Source organism: Mus musculus, chromosome 6, assembly GCF_000001635.26.
Source record: "Mus musculus strain C57BL/6J chromosome 6, GRCm38.p6 C57BL/6J".
Taxonomy (NCBI): Eukaryota; Metazoa; Chordata; class Mammalia; order Rodentia; family Muridae; genus Mus; species Mus musculus.
The window spans coordinates 137,779,463-137,799,891 of NC_000072.6; the positions used below are offsets into that span (position 1 = coordinate 137,779,463).

General features: G+C 45.3%; 1 protein-coding gene across 1 annotated transcript in view; it reads left to right on the plus strand.

Moving 5' to 3' along the window:
• The window catches only part of Dera (deoxyribose-phosphate aldolase (putative)), an 83,296-nt gene that overhangs the window by 24,886 nt on the left and 37,981 nt on the right, over nucleotides 1-20,429 (plus strand). The window contains exons 3-6 of the mRNA NM_172733.1: nucleotides 48-195; nucleotides 1,268-1,363; nucleotides 3,467-3,601; nucleotides 17,292-17,420. Of these exons, the coding sequence (NP_766321.1) occupies nucleotides 48-195; nucleotides 1,268-1,363; nucleotides 3,467-3,601; nucleotides 17,292-17,420 (508 nt within the window). The remainder of the gene's footprint in view (nucleotides 1-47; nucleotides 196-1,267; nucleotides 1,364-3,466; nucleotides 3,602-17,291; nucleotides 17,421-20,429) is intronic.

A 20,429-nucleotide genomic window follows, 5' to 3' on the forward strand; every position in this document is an offset into this window, starting at 1 on the left:
AAGGTGAATTTTCTTTTTGATTTCCCTTGCTTCTCCTTCTCTTCTAGGCTGCGTGGCTCCTGAAAGCTGTCACGTTTATAGATCTTACCACGCTTTCTGGCGATGACACGTTTTCCAACGTTCAACGACTCTGTTATAAAGCCAAATATCCAATCCGGGCAGACCTCTTAAAAGCTTTAAATATGGATGACAAAGGTGAGGCTGTGCACAGTGCACCTGGGCTTACCTGCTCGCAGCTCCCCCTGGAGCTCGGGGGCTGATGGTCACCTGCCGCTGTGCTGGTACACCTCTGCTTCTGTGTGTGCAGACAGGCCAAAGCTAAAGAGCCGCCAAGCCCTGTTTCCAGATCAGGTTCTGCACCTATGAATTGAAGTTGTTAGTGGAGTGTTTCCTCAGTTCTTCAGTTTGTGATCGTTTCTGTCTAGTGGCTCTGAATTACAGGCTCGGATTCCCTAGCCGTGAGGGAAAAGGCTGGTCTTGTCACTTAATGAGCACATCACATATTAAGTCAAAGAAATGCATTTGCAAATAAAATGCAAATGGGAAGTACTGTGTATTACATTAGAATTTAAAACAAATCAAAACAAACAAAGAAACAAAGAAACAAAAATAACTCCTATCACTCTCTTAGTGTACACGAGAGAAACTGTTGAAAAGCTGCCTTGAGTTTTGAGCTTTCAAACTTGAAAGGTGGAGGAGACAGGCTAGTGGTGGTGGGCCATCAAGTAGGGTGGCAGGGGTGGTGGTAGTGTCTGTTTTCTAAGTGAGAAAACCAAGACCTGGGGCCCCAGGAGGTATTGCCAGGGCCACAGGTGTAGTCACTTGCCGGACCAGTTTTGGGAGGCAGATATCCTCTGCATAGATATGTGCCTCCTGGCTCTGCAGTGCCAGCTGCTGTGCCTGCAGGGAAAGGCTCTGAGCTAGCCCAGTGCAGTTATCACAGATAGTCCTTGGGCTCTCAGTCGACCTAAGCAACTCCATAGCTTTTGAAAAGCATTATTACATTTCTTTCCAGTTGACACTAGAACATTGCCTTATTAGAGCCAGAGCTGTAACTCGGTGTTGAGTGCTCAAGGCCTCGGTTTCCATCCTCAGGGCTCTACAACAAAACACAAACACCTGTCTTTTCCCCTTGACTGCAGCCATGTGGGGCAAGCATTTGTCCCTCTCATTTGCTCTCTGCCAGTGTTGTCCCAGAAATGCTAACTGAAGGTGTGGCGTGCGAGCCGAGCTCCACGTAAACTAGGCTGCTGTGCTTCCTACATAGGCATCACCACAGCTGCAGTCTGCGTTTATCCCGCCCGGGTGTGCGACGCTGTGAAGGCGCTGAAGGCTGCGGGCTGCAGCATCCCCGTGGCCTCAGGTAAGACTTTTACTCGTGATTTTTCAACATAGCTCAAGTTTTTTGTTTTTTGTTTCTTTTTAGCTCAGTTGGCATGGATTATCACCCATAAATTTATACTGTGATTGCATTAATTTCAGAGGCTTAGTTGTGTTGATTCGTGATTTTTAATGTGTGCTAAATTTATGTAGTAAATTTATATAGATATTAAAGTAAGCATGATGTCACACATGTAGAGCCCCATCTCTTCAGGAGCTCAGGGGAGGACCTTTGAGTTTTAGGCCAGTCTGGGCCATGTAGTAAGATCTCAAAATCAAAGAGACAAACACCACCAACTCGAAACCTTGACACATTAAGTCCTGAAAGTATAGAACCATGTCTTGGTTTTTATGATGGCCATCAGATTTATAGTCATGGAGTCGGTTGTCTCATGCACACACAAGTCTCTGCATTCTGTCGCATGTGTGTGGCTTATGATACTGAGCAGAGAATGCTTCCCTCAGCCAAGGCTGGGGCTGCACAGTAAGGATCATCCCAGCAGAGGTGATGGGTGCACTGGGCATTGAGAAGGGAGGGGAAGCTGACATCTGCTAAGGCAGGGAATGATAGTGACATGGAAGCTAGCATAGGGAAAGGCACAGAAGCAGAGCAGGGAACAGATAGTCCGGTTGTGGACAGGCAGCCTTTCGAGTGGAGGCTGGGCAGGATGCTAATGGCTGGTGGCCTGGGCTCTCTTCTGATGACAGTGTTAGTTCTGGACGGTTTTAAACAGAGCAAGACACATTCAGCCTCAAGGTGGTGACTTAGCTGATGTCAAAAAAACAAAAACAAACCTAGGAAGTACAGAGCAAGCGAGGGTGAAAACCAGGGCCCTAAAACCCAGAAGGGCCACTAGTGAGATAAAGATGCCTATTGCCAAGGCTGGCTACCTGAGTTGGATCTCTGAAGCCTACACAGTGGAAGGAGACAGCCAACTCCTCCTAGTTGTCTTCTGACCTCATGTGTGACACACACACACACACACACACACACACACACGCACATTAAATGAATAAAAGAAAAATAAACAGATGGTTAAAAAAGCCTCCTAAAACATGTGTCTGTGGATGGACAGATGAACGGATGGACGGATGGATCCATGGAGACAGATAGTATTATTAGATTCGAGTTTTTAAAAGGCTACAAGGATATCCTGGTGCTTTCAGTAAACAGTCTGAGCCAGGTGTGGTGGGACATGCATGCAGTTCTAGCACTTTAGAGGCTGAGGGGAGGACTGCTGCTAGTTTAAGGCCAGCCTGGGTTACATGGAAAAACCATGTCTTGAAAAGAAAAGGAAAGGGAAGAAAAGAAAAGAAAAGAAAAGAAAAGAAAAGAGAAGAAAGGGAAAATGCAGTTTATAAACATCAGCTTCTTATTGCATTATGGAAAGATGATGTACTATATATATTTTTTTTAAGATTTATTTTTTTATGCATATACGTTTGTGCTTTCATGGGTTCTGCATCAAGTCCTGTGAATGTGCACAAACGCCAGAAGAAAGCATTAGATCTTCTGTGTGGGTGCTAGCAGCCGAAGTTGGGTCCTTCATGAGAGCAGCCAGTGCTTTTAACCCTTGACCCGTCTCTCCATGTGCATGTCTGTATATAGCCTCTCCGAGAGGGCTCCCAACATATTTGAAGCTGTGCCTCCATAGACCATAGTGTTTTCACCATCTCAGGGCGTTCAGCCCATTACTTACATAACAGGAAGATGTGTTTGGCCTGTGGTAGCAGACCTGATAACTGAAGGAAAGGGCAACAGACCCTGTGTAGAATCAGAGGTGGGTGAATGAAAAAGAAACTCAGCTGATATTTAGTTAGTTGATAGTTACTCAGCGTCCCATGCAAACATCTCTGCAGCAACTTCACCTCAGGTCTTCCAGAGAGACATGTATCATGTCCCTGAAAATGTATGTACACTCATCCCACTACTCCAACTTTGTCCTGTGTGGCGTGAGTCACGTTTAGGTACCGTTCATGCCTCATTTCTCAAAGCCGCACTTACAAACTGACCAATTGAGGTTTGTCCCTTTTTTCCCCTCCCTCATTTTCTCCCTCTGTTTTCTTTCTTTGAAATCTCTCCCAGTGGCCACTGGCTTTCCAGCTGGACAGACTCATTTAAAGACTCGATTGGAAGAGATCAGACTGGCCGTGGAGGATGGAGCTACTGAAATTGACGTGGTCATTAACAGGACCTTGGTGCTGACGGGCCAGTGGGAAGGTAGGTGCAGGTCCTTGCTCCCAGGGAGCCCCAGCCCTTCCTGGTGGATCATGGGGAGATCTGAACGGAACACAGCAGGGCTTAGGAATCAAGTTCCAGGCCACAAGTCAATGGTCAGAGGAACATGGCTAAAAGTGTCCCTCTCGATTTCCTTATAAGTCTAAGCCCTTCTCTGTCTGTAGGAACAGGTTACGACTCTCTGTGTAGTTAGGGGCACAGTCATCCCGTGCAGTAAATCCAGTTTAAAAATTATTAATTTGCTTCTCTTTTGGAAGAATTCCTACAGTTTTGTACTGTTTCGTTATTCAGTAAATAGGTCGCTCCAGGCAAGGCCTCTAAGCAAGGTTTACTCTGGGACGCTGGGGAGGTTATCGTTTTTCACATTAATATTTGTGGACGGTGAGGATGTGTGCTAGTATTAAGCTTATTAAATGCCCCTTTTCTACCTTAAATGTGATTACATAGTCATCTGTAGAGTTAGTGTCTCACCATTATCCTAAGCTGGGATAAGATAGTGTCTACCCTAGTAGCAGGATGCTGTTATACAGTGAGGTATGAAACAATCAAATGAACTTTATCTGTTCCTATATACATATATCTTACATCCTAAAGATGAATCTGTTCCTATACATACACATATCTTACATCCTAAAGATGAGGATATTAATAACTAAAATACATACAATGCTCTCTGAAAAAGTTACCATGGCAAGTAATTTAACATTTTAGATGAAACTAAATTAATGCTAAGATAATATATTGTTTCTTGATAGATGTACATACCAAGTAAAACATATTTTTAAGTATGGGGGGGTTCAGTAGATCACTTAATTCATTTGTTTACTGGTGTGTATGTGGAGGGTGGGACTCACACCTGCCAGGGCTCGGCTGTGGAGATCAGAGGACAACTTTTGGGAGTTGGCCTCCTTCCTCTATGTGAGTCCTGTGGATCAGACTCAGGTGACCAGGTTTGGCTGCTGGCATTCTTAACCCTCGAGTCATCTTCCTGGCCTCTGTGTCACTGTCAGCTGAGACATAGCCATCTGATAACTTCGGTGACTCAATAACTGTGAACATAACAGCATAGCCAGCATGCGATTTCACCACAGCTGCCCTGTAAAGCCTATGAACAGTTTATTTCTGGAACCTTCCATTTAGTACTTTCAGACCTTAAGTTGATTCCTGTTAACTGAGACTGCAGATATTGAAACTAGGCACCAGAGAGGAGATTTGATAGTATATATCTGTAAACTTTTTTTCTGCCAAACCTATTCCACTGTTTGGCCCCTATTAACTAATTTTTGTTTACTTATGATGTAACAAAAATTCAGTCCCCAGTCTAGCCACAGGGCATTCAGAGGGAAGTAGAGTTATGTGGGAGACCTGGACCAATTCCATCTCCCAGTTCTGTAGTACGTGTGTCTACCACCGCGGCAGGAACACACCATTGTCTAAGGTGGCTTTCAAAGATCCAGCCTTCACCATCCTCCCCAGGGGAAGGAAAGAAAGGTCCCATCTGAAAACCTCTGCATCTTGTTGATTGCATCCTGCTTTCTTGAACTAAGTCATTTACATGGCTTCCATCACTGGCTGTGAGTGAGGCTACATGCTTTCCAGCTTGGAGAGTTAGCACCATTTCATGTCTCTCCCATTTCTTCCCCCTTTCCTATGTATACTACCGTTCTTGACAGTTCCAAATATCTCTTTTTCCTTGTGCCCATTTGTATTGCTGCTTGTGTGTGCTTTGGGCGTCCTTAATCCTTCTTGAAAGTCATATTTTATATATGTTCTTGTTTCTGTGTATTCTGCTTATAAGCTTTTGGTCATAGATTTTCAGTTACGATTTCAGAGTTGTGGATAATGTAAATATGCATATTTTAAATAAATCCAGATGCACATTCTTTATGTCTTTTACAAGCAGGTGAAGACACAGGCATGCAGTTTATATTATAACTTGTGTTCTTGTCTCTCAAGCTCTGTTAATTGAAAAGTGAAATCCAATAGGAGATGGGTTTTGATGTAATTGGCTCTCCTTCACAGACTTAGGGATGGCTGTTTCTGAGATAATAATTTCCCCAAAGTAGGCATTTCCACAAAATATAATAACACATTTTGTCCTAGACCATACTTTTCCATTAACTTTTTTCTATGGTGTTAATAACCTGTTGACCCAAACCAAATGGAAAAGGAACATTTAATGCTAGAAATTTATTTTTAAATAAAAGCCAGCAGTGACTGAAGCCTTTCCCCACTGCAGTATTTTGTCTTAATTTTGATTCTCAGCTTGATTTTACATTGTGTGTTTCCGTGCCCTGTTTTTATATTAGGGGTTTCCTGATTAAGAGCCTCTCATTATTTCTGTGATATGCACTGGTGGGCGTGCCCAGCAGGCTGTCCCATTTCCTGCCTTGGGCCCTCCCTTCTATGAGTTCTGTGAAGTTGCTTCAGGGATTATTTCATTTTCTTTCCACTGCAGCATAACAAACACCCAGTGAAATCCCCTTACCGTAAAGACAGGGCCTGGCCTGGCTCACAGTCCATTGTGGCAGAGAAATCACAGCAAAATCTAAAGTCAAGATTTAGGGGGAGAGACTGCAGTGCCCAGCTCACCCCAAAGAACAGCTACTGCTCCCCACATCCAGTGTGGATCTCTCATCAGTCACCCAGGCTCATCAGAAGTTCTCTCACACGCGTGCCCAGGTGTTTATTTCTAGAGCGATTCTAGATCCCAGCCAGTGGACGGTAAAGATTACCTGTTAACACTTTGCAAGTCACATCAGCGGTAGAGCACGTCCCACAGCACAGAAGCATGTGGTTCCATGGCGCTCGCTCCAGATTCTGTGAGGAGACTGGCTATGAGCTCCCTGGCTTAGTCTTGTTGCTCTGAAGAGACACCGCGACCACAGCAACTCTCGTAAACAAAAGCTGGCCTCCAGTTTCTGAGATTTAGTCCGTCGTGGCTGGGTGAGTGGTGGCGGGCAGACAGACATGGTGTCAGAGAGGTGGCTGGGAGTTTTACATCTGGAACCACAGGCAGCAAGAAGAGAGCTACTGTACATGGATTGAACTTTTGAAACCTCAAAGCCCACCCCCAGTGACACTTTCTAAAGCCACCGCTGCTGATCCTTTCCAATGGTGGCAGCCCTTCAGCATTTGGATGAATGAATCCATGGGGCCATTCCCATTCAAACCACCACAGCCCCACTCTTACCTTCCCGTTCTTTCTATTTTTTAAAAAATCTATATTAGTGTTTTTTTCCTGATTGTATTTGCATATATCCTGCAGGCCTGGTGCCCAAGGAGGCCAGAAGAAGATGTCAGATCCCCTGGAACTAGAGTTACAGGTGGTTGTGAGCCACCATGTTTGTGAAGGGAATCGAAGTCAGATCCTTTGCCAGAGCATCCAGTGCTCTTAGCCATCTAGCCATCTCCCCAGCTCCATCTTTCATTTCCCTCTGATGTCTCTACTTTGTCAGATGTCTGGCTCTTGCCTAGTCCTGTGGCCTCAGACCTGTGGTCTTTATTGTGTGGCTCTCGGTCTTTGCTGTGCGACTCTTGACTGTCGCCTCGCCTGCATGCCCAGGTCCTCTCATCTCTCAAGTTCCCAGCCTCTCCCTCTCTGTCCTCGCCTTTAAGTGTTTCTCTTTGAAGTCATCATTCCCCTTCATTAATGACTACATCTCCCTTTTATCCCCATCACCGCTGGAATCCTTAAACAACCCACATCTCGCTTTGGGTAGGCTCTAAGGGTGAGGACAGCGGCCTCCCATTTCCCTCGGCCCCCATGTTCTTCCCTTGTTTGTTATGCGCCTCTATTCAATGTTTGACTTGGTGAGCTGCCTTTTCCTCCTAGAACACTTGGTCCTGGCTGTGTCTGATTTCACACTCCCGAGGTTCCCTCTAACTTCTCAGTGTCCTCTTTTCTTGGTGCCAAGTTCCTGAATGCCAGTTGCCTTCCCTCAGAGGTTCTGTCCTGCTGTCACTGCTCCTCATTCTTAGAGAGTCAAGTTCTGTTCTGTTGTCTTCCATGTCAGCTTCCCGAGCTCTGGGCGCCAGCATCCCCATCTGCCTGGTCCCTCTGTTGCTCGAGACTCCTGTCTGCACACTCACTCATCTCCGTTGCTCATCACCATTTTCAGAGAACCAGAGACTCAGAATCAGAGTCCCCTGGACGTCAGGGAATCTAGCCACGTAAGGAAGAAATGCATTAAAATAATTACTTACGCTCCACTAACTTAAGGAAGTCGTAGTTAGATTTAGTGCATTCTTGGTTATTCGGGATGCTTTCGTTGGTGGCCGTGTTATCCTGAGTGTGGTGAGGCTTTCAGGAGCTACTGAAATCCCTGAGGTAACTACCCTACCTTGAGCATCACAGACTGCTGTGGTCTCTATTTATATAGCACTTTTTGTTCAGTCTTACCCTAGTCCTTGCAGGCTGGTCCTTTTCTGCTAAGCTTCTTCCTATCAGCCATGTTTACTTCACTCACACTGTACTGCCCTGAGATTACTCCACGGGCTCCTCCTGTTCATGCAGCCAGATGTATGTCTGTTTGTCCCCTGAGACAGAGTGAAGATGGTATTGATGGCTCTCAGAATTACCTGACAAGTATTTCCTAAGTTCTCGATCCAGACCTCTTCCCACACGGTCCTGGGCCGATTCTGGTACAGCCAGAACTGCGGGCTGGATATGATGGGAGCGAGGCTCCTGCTCCTGTGAGAATCTCTTGAGGTCTCTGGCTTTCTTAGTGTCAGTAATACTCCTGTACTAGGGTTCATGTACTACTGTGGTGTGTGTGTGTGCGTGTGTGTGTGTGTGTGTGTGTGTGTGTGTATTTTATGGTAGTGCTGATGCCGACACCTCTCTTAGTTTGCTTTTCTGAAAAAGCTTTTGGCACTTTATGAGACTTTGATAACTGCCTACCTACTGTAGCTAATATACATAGGGGCGGTCTGGTCTCATTTCTGCCCCACAGAGGTGCCTGTGGTATTTACCAGTGATCCGGAGCAGTCCTTCGATTTGTACCTTACTCGTTACTCTACTTCTGGGAGCCTAGCACTGGAACTACCTTCACTGGGCCTGGGGACCAAGTGTCCATGGGATACCAGCGCTCAGGGTTCCTAGGTGGTTCAAACACTGGCTTTTTCTGGTGCAGTCGTTCAGTGAAGCAGTTGTGAGTGTTGTCTGTCTCCTGTGGCCACAGCTTCGTCATCTCCATGTCTTTTGGTTGCTCACCCCTGTGGTTCTCTAAGCTTAGATTGCAGCAGGCACACCCAACACTGTCTGGTTCAGTTCGAGAGAATGAAATCCCAAGAACACAGCCAGTGTGTCTGTCTCTCCTTTCCTCATCTGAACTGGATGCTAGGGACCTGAAATCTGGGCAGTAATCAATCTGCTTTTTGTGATTTACTTATTTTTATGTTTTCACCGAAGAATGGGGATCCCCAGAAAGAAATTATTCTTGTTTCCTTTATAGAGCTATTAATAATAATAGCTCACCAGAAAAGCTATTTCTAAATCTATAGACATTCTCAGGAATAGAATCACATAACCCCTTCCTCTGTAGCTCCTCTGTTCCCAGGTTGTTTATAACGGAGAGAGTCGGGAGATAGAGAGCCACATGCTTTTATGGTTTTTATTTTTACGCTATGAGTCTTTGGCACTTCAATAGTGCTGGCAAAAATGTGTGTGTTTTATTTCTTCTAGGTTATTTTACTGCTGGGTGATTTAGTAAGCCCATCTCCATTTTACCCTTACAAGTTTAATTAATTGCTCTGGCGAATGAAACCATGTTCTTGAACATCTTGTGACTTTTTTTTTTTTTTTTGGTATGAAAGGTTGCTGTGCAGTTTTATATTAAGTGTTTTACTGTACATATAATTATCTGAAGCATTATTTTCAGGACATTCTTATGCAGTGTTGAACATCTCTCTGGCACTCAAAAAAATAATTGCTTAGATGTGTTCACTAGCAATTATTTTTTAAACTGCCTTTGAATCACAGGAAACAAAAAGACAGTGCTTTATGACTTTATGACAGGAATCACGATGTCTGAAGCCTTGGGGTCTTACCCACATCACGGTTCCAGATGTGCAGGTCTTACCCACATCACGGTTCCAGATGTGCAGGATACACTAGCGTTGCTGTCTACAGCTAGAGCTATGCGTTTCCAGAAAATGTTGTGCATTCCCAGCTGCTGTGAGATTGACACTAGAAAAGAAAATGCTATAGTTCCTGGTGGAGGGGCAGGGCTGGGCAGGGCTGGGCCGGCCGTGCTGGGGGGAGCTGTCTTGCTGAAATAGAGTCCTTGTCCTGGAGCTGAAGGAAAGGCTCTTCAGTGGTTAGGGAGTTAGGAGCAGGAAGCTGAGGAAGTGGCTGCATGGTCGGGCGCCTGTAGACAACATTTAAGTTCTGCATCTCAAAAAGCTAAAAGAGAAGATGGCAAGTGTCTGAGGATATAGCTATGTCTTCATGGACATAAATATCAAACAGAACATGCATACACCAAAATATCTCATGGCACCCCATTAACTGGTACAGTTTTTGTATTTCTATTTATCGGTTTGAAAAATAGATGTAAGCAAGAGAAAAGGAAAACAAAATCACCCTGCAGCCCAACCCTCTGCTTTCTGTCTACCCCTGGCCCCAATCTGTAGATGCACATATGCAGGCAGGCCTCTGACTGTGTCTTGATGCACACAGGCCGGCCTCTGACTCTGACTCCACCCACACAGCCTCACCTGTTGGGCAGAGGTTAGGTTCTGACTTCTACTTCTCACCAGCTTGGTGGAGGTGGGAGGGGCCCCAGGGCCAGGCTGCAGACTCCCGTGAGTTGTGCAAGAATATTGATTAAGTATCAGCAGTGTGACATATCCTGGGCTTCTGGTACACCCCCTTCAGAATCCTGAAGGCCTCATTATAAGTCAAAACATTTCTTATGGGGTTTTATGTGACATCACTCTGCCAGTGCTTCTGGTGTGTGTGTTTTGTTAAATTTTGCATTATTCTGACTAATTTGCAGTCGGGGCGTTTGAATTCCATTTTCATTTGTCAGTCATCTTTTATAATAACCTTCCAAATTATTATTTTTCTGGTACGTGGCAAGAATCATTCTTTTTTTCTTTTCTCTTTAAATGAGGAAGTCTCAGTTTTGTAATGTTTGAATTTTTAACAATGAACATATTTTACTTGGAAGTGTGTGAGCAGAAACAAATAATAAAGACTCTAGGGGATAGCATGACGAGCTGTGCAGAGACCTCACTGTGGGGACGTCGCTGCAGGATTGCTTATCACGGCCAAAAACGACGACAGGGCATTGACTGAGTAAAATTTTACATCTGTATAATGGAAGATTGTACGGCCATTAAAAATTATGTCATAAACATATCTATCTATCTATCATCATCTATCTTATCTATGTGTGTGTGTATATATATATATATGAATATATGCATATATATTCATATATATAAGTAGATTATAAAATATGTCCCATATGAAACCCTGTTTTAAGAACTTTGAGCACCATAGACTAGTTGATGGTCACAAAAGCCCCCCTGTGTCAGAAAAATACTTAGGTTCTTTGCAAGCCATAAAAAATATCATATGTTGTTTTAAGTTTTAGTTTTGAGTGATTTTATTAAACCATATAGAAAATCAAAAAAATAGTGTGCAGAGCTCAAGTGTATGCGTCAGCCAGCCTCTCCTGTTCTAAAGGTATTCTTGTTTTTTTGGCTTTTTTTGTTTTGTTTTTTACGTGTGTGTGTTACATAACTATAATTTTTATGAACTATTTGAGACTAATTTATATTCCTGTTGACTTATTACCCTTAAATTCGTCACTGTATATTTTCAAGAAGTGATGGCAAGATCATACCCAGCCAGAGCAAAGCGGTCTTTCACGTCCAACATTAGATGCAGAGGCTCTGTTCAGAGTTTTAGGTGCCCAGTGGCCAGGTTAGATCTACGTCAGTCATTACACCTCTGTTTTTCCTTCTTTATTATGAAGTAGCACCCCTCCCCACCCCCGACAGGTTTTTATGTTTTGTTTTGTTTTTATTTATTTATTTATTATTATTATTATTATTATTATTTATTATTTATTTGAGGAGGTCAGGCCTGTTGTTAGTAATTTACAAGCTGTCTTTAAGGGGCTCCAGATGTAGCTTGGTTGGTAAAGCGCTTGTCCAGCATGCATAAAGCCCTAGCTTTGAGCTCCTGTCTCTCATAAAACGTGGTGATTTTTCCATGCGGTCCCAACCCATGGGAGGTGGGTGGCAGGAGGATTGCGAGTTCAAGGATATCCTCAGCTATATAACGAGTTGGAGGCCAGCCTGGGCTACCTGAGACTATTTCAAACACATACACCCCAAAGTTAGACTTGCTTAGTGTTTTCTTCTTTTTAGGTTCAAGTTAAGTATTCGTGAATAAGCGCCTGAGGTTTCCACTGTTCTTTGAGAGTCACAAGATGTTAATCTGTCTGGTTCTTGAGGATGTTAAGTTTTACTGAGCTAGGATGACTTCTGTCAAGTTTCTACATCATAAAATCAGCATTTTTCATTTTAATATGTAAATATGTAAATATAGACAATGAATAGCTGTCATCTCAGACTATGTTAATATCCCACCTCTAATCCAGCTTTTATCCAGCATTTTACCATCCATTGATATTCAGTTATTATTCTAGTAGTTGTCTCCAAATGGCAATTCCCCAGTTGTATCATTCCTCCTACACTCGTCCTCCTCCTGCCTGCTTCCCTCCCTTCCTGCCTCTCTTTCTGTCCCCCTTCCTGTCCCTTCTCTCCTTCCTTTTCATAAGAGCTCATAGATTTCTGTTGAACTAGCTTGGTAGTAATCTTTTACTATCAGTTTTTAAATCGTTTTTGATCCTTTTGCAGTTTTAAAATTTTAATTGACATACATAATAGTGCAGGTAAACCATGGCATTTTCATAACACACACATACATACACGCATGTACACACATACACACACACATGCACACACATACACACACATGCACACACACATACGCATGCACACACATGCACACACATGCACACACACGCACACACATACACTCACGCATGCACACATACATGCGTGCACACACACATGCACGCACACACATACACACACATACACACACATACACACGCACGCACACACACACACACATACACACATGCACACGTGCACACACACATGCATGCACACACATGCATGTGCACACACACATGTGCACACATGTACATACCCACACATGCGCACATGTGTGCACACACACACCACACACACACACACACACACACACACACACACACACACACACACACCACACACTCCCCCCCCACACAGTTCATTCATACTGACAAACAGTAAGCCCCCGTTGGCCACTCCCTCCCTCGGCCTCTCCTCTGCTCTTGGGCCATGGGTATGACCATGCAGACACCCACACATGTCCTTCTCCCCTGCACTCTCCCCCGCTCCTCTCTCCCTCCCCTCACTGTTGTCTTTCCATTTCCAGGTCATAGTGTTGTTATCACTTTCAGACTCAAGCTGTCTGAAAGTTGTTCAGTGGAAGCCACTTCAGACTGGCTGCTGTGTCCTTTCAATGTTCCCCTCGTTCTGCAGAACTTCTTCTCTTTGTTATAAAAGCTGATTCAGGCTCGTCGTCGAATTTCTTTAAAGCCTTGAGCCTGGAAACAGCTGTTTTCCAAGAAGCCTGGGTCCTCTTATCTGGGTACCACTGTTACCAGATACACTGACCACTATTCAGATGCTGATGTTCTGTGCATACTCAGTGGCCAGATCTAGCAACTGTGTGAACACATTCATCGTCACAACGTTCATAAGCACATATTTATAGCTGTGTCTTATCTGTCTGCCTGCCTATTCCTCAGTGTATGTGTGTCTGTCTGTCTGTCTATCTATGTATTACCTATCTATCCATGTATCCACCTATCTATCCATCCATCCATCCATCCATCCATCCATCCATCTATCTATCTATCTATCTATCTATCTATCTATCTATCTATCTATCTATCTATCTATCTATCTTAGAGGCCTTTAATTCACAAAAAAAATCTATTATGATCTCATATCTGAGGTATTGTCCTCACACACGTACCCTCCCATATTTATGTCCTTTAATGTTACAAGAAACCTTGTTCCCATGACCTTCAGTATGGCCATCTGTTTGGTCAACCTTCACATGGTCAGTGCCATTGTATATAACATGTTTGAAGCTCTTTGGACATCTCCCTGGCCTAATACTGCTGACTGCAGTCAACAAATCCTACTGGAGTTCCCAGAACTCACTAGGTAGAGTGTCCGTCACTCTCCATGGCAAACTAAGTCCCTCCGCATCCTTCAGGTGTGTCCCATACCTGCTGTGAAATTCTAGTTTTCCTGCCTGTCTCTGCTCTCAAGGCCCTGGGTAGTGGGGACTGCCTTGTGTCTGCCATCTCTGCAGAGATCTGCTACAAGGCAGTTTCTGAGTTGTCCTTCCGAGCCAGTGCCCTCAGTTCTAAGACTTTAGCTTCTAGAGTAAGGCAGAGTTTAATCTTCATTTTCCACGTGCCTGTTATTAAAGGTGGATGTGAGAGAAGCATAATTAGTTGATTACCCTCATAATCATCCGAACAATTACTTTTACATCTATTCTCACAACTTGAACAATGGCTGTGGAGTGAAGAAAAATGGAGCCCTGGGATGTTCAATAGCTTTGTCAGGTGACGTAACTAATTAGAGACAGGGGCCTGGGAAGGCCTGATAGAAACTCTGAGCACTGCAGTGCATTGTTCTGCCAGAGGGCTGCTTCCTTAGGCTCTTTCCAAAGAGGATGTGTTTTCTATTCTTCAGGGAATCCAGATTGGAGCAGAAAGAGGGAGGGAGAGCTCAGACAGTAAGGGCTTGAACACAAGGGTGTGAGTTTGAGCCCTGGAACCCACATAGTAAAGCAAGCCTTGCTGGTCCCCATTGCACTTCCAGCTCTGGATGGATGGATGGAACCATGTAGATACCTGGGCGTCACTGGCCAGCCAGGCTAGCCAGTGAGTGAGTTTCAGGCTCCATGAGAGACCGTGTTCATCACTCTCTGTCTTATTCCTTTGGGACAGGGTCTCCACGGTGCTACATATGTACTATGTACACAGAATAATAGAATAAAACCAAGCTACAGATACTTTCTCAGGAACATGCAGTACTGCTGACATCATGAAATTAGCACATTGAGAGTGAAGGGCGCGGATGCGGAGGTGGCCCCTTTACATCCCTTGTGTTTGGGTTATGAGTTAAAGAGCATACCCTCGTGTGGGTCTCCCTTTCCTCCGGGGTCGTGGGCCACCAGCCTGTGAGGGCAGAAGTGACATCGTGAGTGTAACAGAAGGAGTTAGCTTCAGTGAGACAGCTCTACTTCATTTTTCCAGGGCAGGGTATATAAGGCTTTTAGGGGTATGGGTGGAAAGGGCTGATTGGCCATAACACAACACCTAATTATCGTGTGGGTGGGAGGCTAGAGCGGGACTTGTGTGTAGTACGTGCAGAGAGCTCTGCACGGGGTCGTTCTCTGGACAAGGCCCCTTGTACCTGCTCAGAGACACTCCAGCCAAGGCCAAGCAGAAGAAGGGAAGTCCCGCTGAGAAAGGGACTTCTCGGTTTTGCACTAAGCTCAGAGAGCTATCCCTACGTGGTGGACTACAACCTCAACAGCAGGGCCCCCCCACACCCTCCAGCTGCTGGTCGTAAACCACATCTTGTTTTTCTGGTTTGTTTACTACAGGTAAATAAATCCAATGGTCACTAAAAGAATTGCAGTGTTTTTTTCATAAACATGATCATAATCAATAGTTTATGAATTTGTTATTCAGATCAAAGTTCACTGTGACAAAAGCTATAGTTAAATATCTTTAAAGATTTTTATCCATACAGCAGAATTTCTTGTCTCTTCAAGGGGAATGAGTTAGGCTATGAAATTAGATTTGATTTTTGTCAGACAAGATGGAAACTTATTTCAACAAGATACTATAATACTAAACTTCACAAAACACACACACACACTCACTCTCTTCTCTCTCTCTCTCTCTCTCTCCCTCTCCCTCTTCTCCCTCTCCCTCTCTCTCTCCCTGTCCCTGTCCCTGCCCCTCTCCCTCATCTTCATAATAACTATAAGGTACATATAAGGTACTCTAAGGATAGGACTGAGACTGAATACAGTGTTGCCTGAGTCCTACAGGAAGTGACACATCTGCAGTCATCTTCTGTTCACCTCTGTCAGGCTGTGGAGCAGGGAGCCCACTGTTACTTGCTTACCACAGAATTTCAAGTCACAGGTTAACCAGGTTAGCATTCTTGGGTTTTTAGACCACAAGTCATCCTGTCACTTTTTCTAGAAGAACAATGTTCTCATTAGATTTAGTTTCCAGAAAGGTCCTTCCACCCTAGAGTCACCTTCCTGAGTGGAAAGTAAATTGTTACTGCCTGCTAAGGGGTTATGATTTAAGACACTCCAGTGTCACAGTGGGCACTTAGGTCAAATGGCTTTTCCACGAGTCAGGTTACATGGGCAGGGGAAGGGGGGTAGACAGGGCTGTCACCTCAGACCTTCTGTGGGGACAATCTGGTGGTGACAAACACCAGACATCCTGTGTGTAAAACCAGCTTCCCCTAAGACACACACAAGCCACCCTGGTCATTGTGGCAGATTTTCTGATTCCAGAGTTTGGGGAATCAGATAGACGGTAGGCTAGGGGGAGAAGGCTAAAGCCCATGCTATCCTTGACAGATGCCTCTTAAGTAGCTTTTGAAACACATTGATTTTGTTTACTAACATTTTTGCCTCTTTACTGGTATTTCTTTTCTTTGTTTTACATGTTTTTAATTTTGTGTGTGTTTCGTTTGTGTTTTGTTTTCGAGTTGGTTTTCGCTTGCTTTGGTTTCTTTGAACTGTTTGGTTTTCCTTCAGCCGCTTCCCTCAGTTTGGTCTTGCCATGTGTCTTTGGTTGCTTTGTCGACCCGACTCTGTCTAGTCTACTTACCAGGCTGCTCGCAGGCTCTGTCTGGAGCTCTGGAAGGTGAAGTAGAGCTTGGGTGATTGACAGCCACCTCAGTGCACACCACTAGCGTGAGCTTTCCTCACATACCTGCAGTGCACCTGCCAGCCCATCACCTCATGTTCTCATGTACTTACTGTCTACAGTGGTGGCCAGTGAGCTCTTCCTGCATCGGCATTGCTCGTCTCCCAGGAAAGGTCTGCTTTAAACGCTAACAAGAGAACCTGCTACCTCTGGAGGAGAATGAATAGGAACCGCAGGATATCTTTTCCTCGTGGTATAGTAACTGGATGCTATATGTATGGCAGATAGATTTGCTTTTATTTTCTCCCTCAGGTCCTAATCACGTGGAAAAAAGTAGAAATTATTTGTACTTTGCATGTCTTCATAATGGTATTTAAGAGGCTTTATGACTCTTGACCCCAGGCCCAGGGCTTGGGAACAGTTTTATGGTGTCAAACCAGGCACTGAATGTGAACTGTAGCAGGGTGCTCTAGGCGATATTAAATTGGGGTGATGTTTAGTAAGTGGCAAATGTCTTATGTTTCCTAAATCCGAAGTGGGTTCTTCTGGCTCTAAAGAGCCGCCACCTTTACCCCTTGCCTGCTTTGTAACAGCTGCAATGGTTTCCTCCACAGCTCTCTACGATGAGGTCACTCAGTTTCGAAAGGCCTGTGGCGAGGCCCATCTCAAAACCATCCTAGCTACGGGCGAACTGGGCTCTCTCACCAACGTCTACAAAGCCAGCCTGGTAGCGATGATGGCAGGTAAGCTTCGTGTCTTCAGACCTGCTGCCCACTGGGTCGACGGTTTTAGGAGAAACAAGGGAAGACAAGCATTTGGATGGTATTGCAAGTGCTACCGTCATCCTCTTTCCAGAGGGCTGAGATGAGATTTGTGAATGGAGACTTTGGGCCTCTGTCCACTTTTCTGTTGGTTTGTAGCATTTTTCTTTTGCTGCGCTCTCCCTATGTAGCAGTAGATGGCGCTCTTGTTAGCAAATTGCCTTTTGTGCTAGTTGATTCTTCCTCCGTGTGTGCTGGAGAGGATTTAGTTTAGCATTGCGTCTTTCTGAGACCTGTCTGTGCTTTCTCAAGTGGCCCCTGCTTTTGTTCCTGCTAATGTAAGGAAGAATCCGGGGGGCGTTCTTCTTACTTTCAGATAGAGGTTGACCTCTATTGACCTCTGTTGCTTTGCACAGAGCAGACGCATCCGCTCAGGTTGGAGCTCCGCCGGCCTCTTTCTCACCTCCACTGTACCAGGGAGTGGCCTGCTGCATCTCTCTCCACGCTGCAGCTGCTGTCCTGGGCAAACCCTCCCGAGTGGGTTACTTCAGCTCAGGTCTCCGTCCCTACTTCTGGCCCTTTCTAGTCTTCTCTCCTCTGTGCTGTTAAATGGCCTTCTCAGCGCTGATTTGATCATGACCCCACTTCTTTACAACCGTCCCCCCCCCCCCCAGATGCCCAGATGGAGTGCAACTTCCAGGCCCTCTGTCTGTGTCTTCTCCTGTCTCCTTCCCCTTCACTCCTGGACTCAGCTTCCGTTGTGTCCTTGTGCATGTTGGGCCCCTGCCTCGAAGGCCTCTGTCCTCAGCACACTTGACTTCAGCACAGCCACGCCAGTGTCTGGCATCACTTCCTTCCCCACCGCTTGATTCATCTTCTCGAGAGCTCCATATCCTTTCGATTAATTGATTAATTCTCTATTAGATGACACGCCTCACTGTGCTGGGAGTGAGAGCTGATTTTGAGGTGTCCCCTAGGGGCCCTAACTCTGGGATGAAGATGCCTGGCTTCCCTGGTTCAGGCCATTCATTGTGGTCACGCTGTAGATGTTTATACTTTAGATATAAGCCTTGGATACTCTCGTGTGCCTTTTGAATGCCGTCGGGCCTAGTGGATGCTTCCCTGGGACTCTACTGAGCATCAGCCAGGCCACTGAGGATGATCCGGCCTGGTCCCTGCTGCCGGCCCTGTGGGTACTTGTTGCTGCTTGTGTCCTTTAAAGCCAGATCCCTAAATATCTGAGGCTAAGTAGAAATAGAGTACTTTGCACAGCACTGGGGTGCTGGAGTTCAGCAGTCCACAGTAGAAGGCTCATTGTGACTTGGGGTGACTGTGTTAAGGCCCTCAGTGTGTTAGCTAGACATGTGGTCCCCTTCTGGTTCTTAGCCAAGGAAGAGACTGCTAGTCTGGGCAACAAACGAAAAGTTGAGGCCATCTTCAAGGAGCTGCAGCCAAACATGGCAGCAACCATTTGTGGGACACCTTTGAGGGTGTTGCCGTGTCAGCATGCTCGCAAGGCCAAGGCACTTGATGGGGCCACAACTGAGCTGCCCTGAGGTGTCTCTTACCACAGCTATAACACTGTCCGGAAAAAAGTATGGGCTTTCTGAAAGGTCAGCCGTGGACGCTCTGCACAAGCAGTTCCCAGAGGGAAGGTGGTGTTAGGCCGCCTCCATCTGCTGTGCCCAGAGAAAACTGGCTGGAAGCTGCCACTGCCCTTGCTTTCTGTGCAGTTTGCCCTCTGCTGTGTTTATGGGCTCTGCTTCACCATTTAACTAGCCTGTTGAGCCTGTAGCTGTGGGGTACATCAACAGATTCATTCTCAGTTTGGTCTTCTTACATTGCTAGTTTAGAGTTTAGCTAGTGTAGAAAAGGCCAGACTTTGTGGTGAAGCTGCAGACGCACGTCACCAGTGAGCTCCGTTCACGTTGGCCTCCCTCCCTGTTATTCCTTGTGGTCCTCCTCCGTCCTCACAGGTGGCTTCCCTCTGCCTTGTGTGTGTGTGTTGTATATGCAAGAATTACTGTCTCTTCCTCTGATCTTCCCTCCCCCACATTAATAGTTTCTCTTCTGATTTTATAGGAAAAGCATATGACTCCACATAGGAGAGGACGGGTGTGGCCGAATAGCCTCACTGTGCGTGTATATACACTGCTTTCTGTGTTTTGTTTTTTTACATCTAGTCTGACTCCAGTCTTTCAGTAAACATGACCATGCTGGTTTCTCTGTCTGTGCTGGCTTTGATTTCTTTGGCTGTATACCCAGAAGTGATGGCGCTGGACTGCACAGTAGGTCTGTTTTTAGTTTCCTGGGACCCTTCTTTCTGGTCCATCGGGGCCACACTAAGTTTTCTGTTTGTGTGCATGTGCACCCACTGAACAAGTGCTCTGTCACTGAGTTCTATGTCCCCGTTGCTGACAAATACTTTTAATGTCCCTTGATCTTCTTCTCACCACCCCCGAGTTAATGGAGATTTTCTTAAGGTCCCAGAGCTCGAGCAGGCCCGCAGTCCAAGTTTGACCTCTGCTTGGCTCACGTCCACTGCAGTGCGGCTTCTTCTTCAGAAGCAGCAGCTCTCAGGAAGGACGTTCGTTGTCTTTGTGAACTTTATGATTTATAGCGTCTAGCCTGCTTCCCAGTCTGTATTTATCCTGCTGCTACATATAATGGAACTGAAGTATTTTCCAAATTCAGTGGGTTTCTGTATTTTTGTTTTAGTTTTCTATATAATGCACAGACTAATCCCAAATAAAAATACTTTATTTTTTTCTGACAAAAAAAAAAATCAATCTCATTGAGTTGAGCTTACATTCATTGGAATGTGTTAAGTGTCCATACGGTGTGAGAAGCTTAGACAGTATGCAGTCACCTGCATCTGACTACTGCAGTCAGGAGGTAACGTTGCTGTCATCCCGGCAGATTCTGAGTGACTCTCTTAGTTACTGTTCTAGTGCCGTGAGAGGATGCCATGGCCACGGTAATTCATAAGAC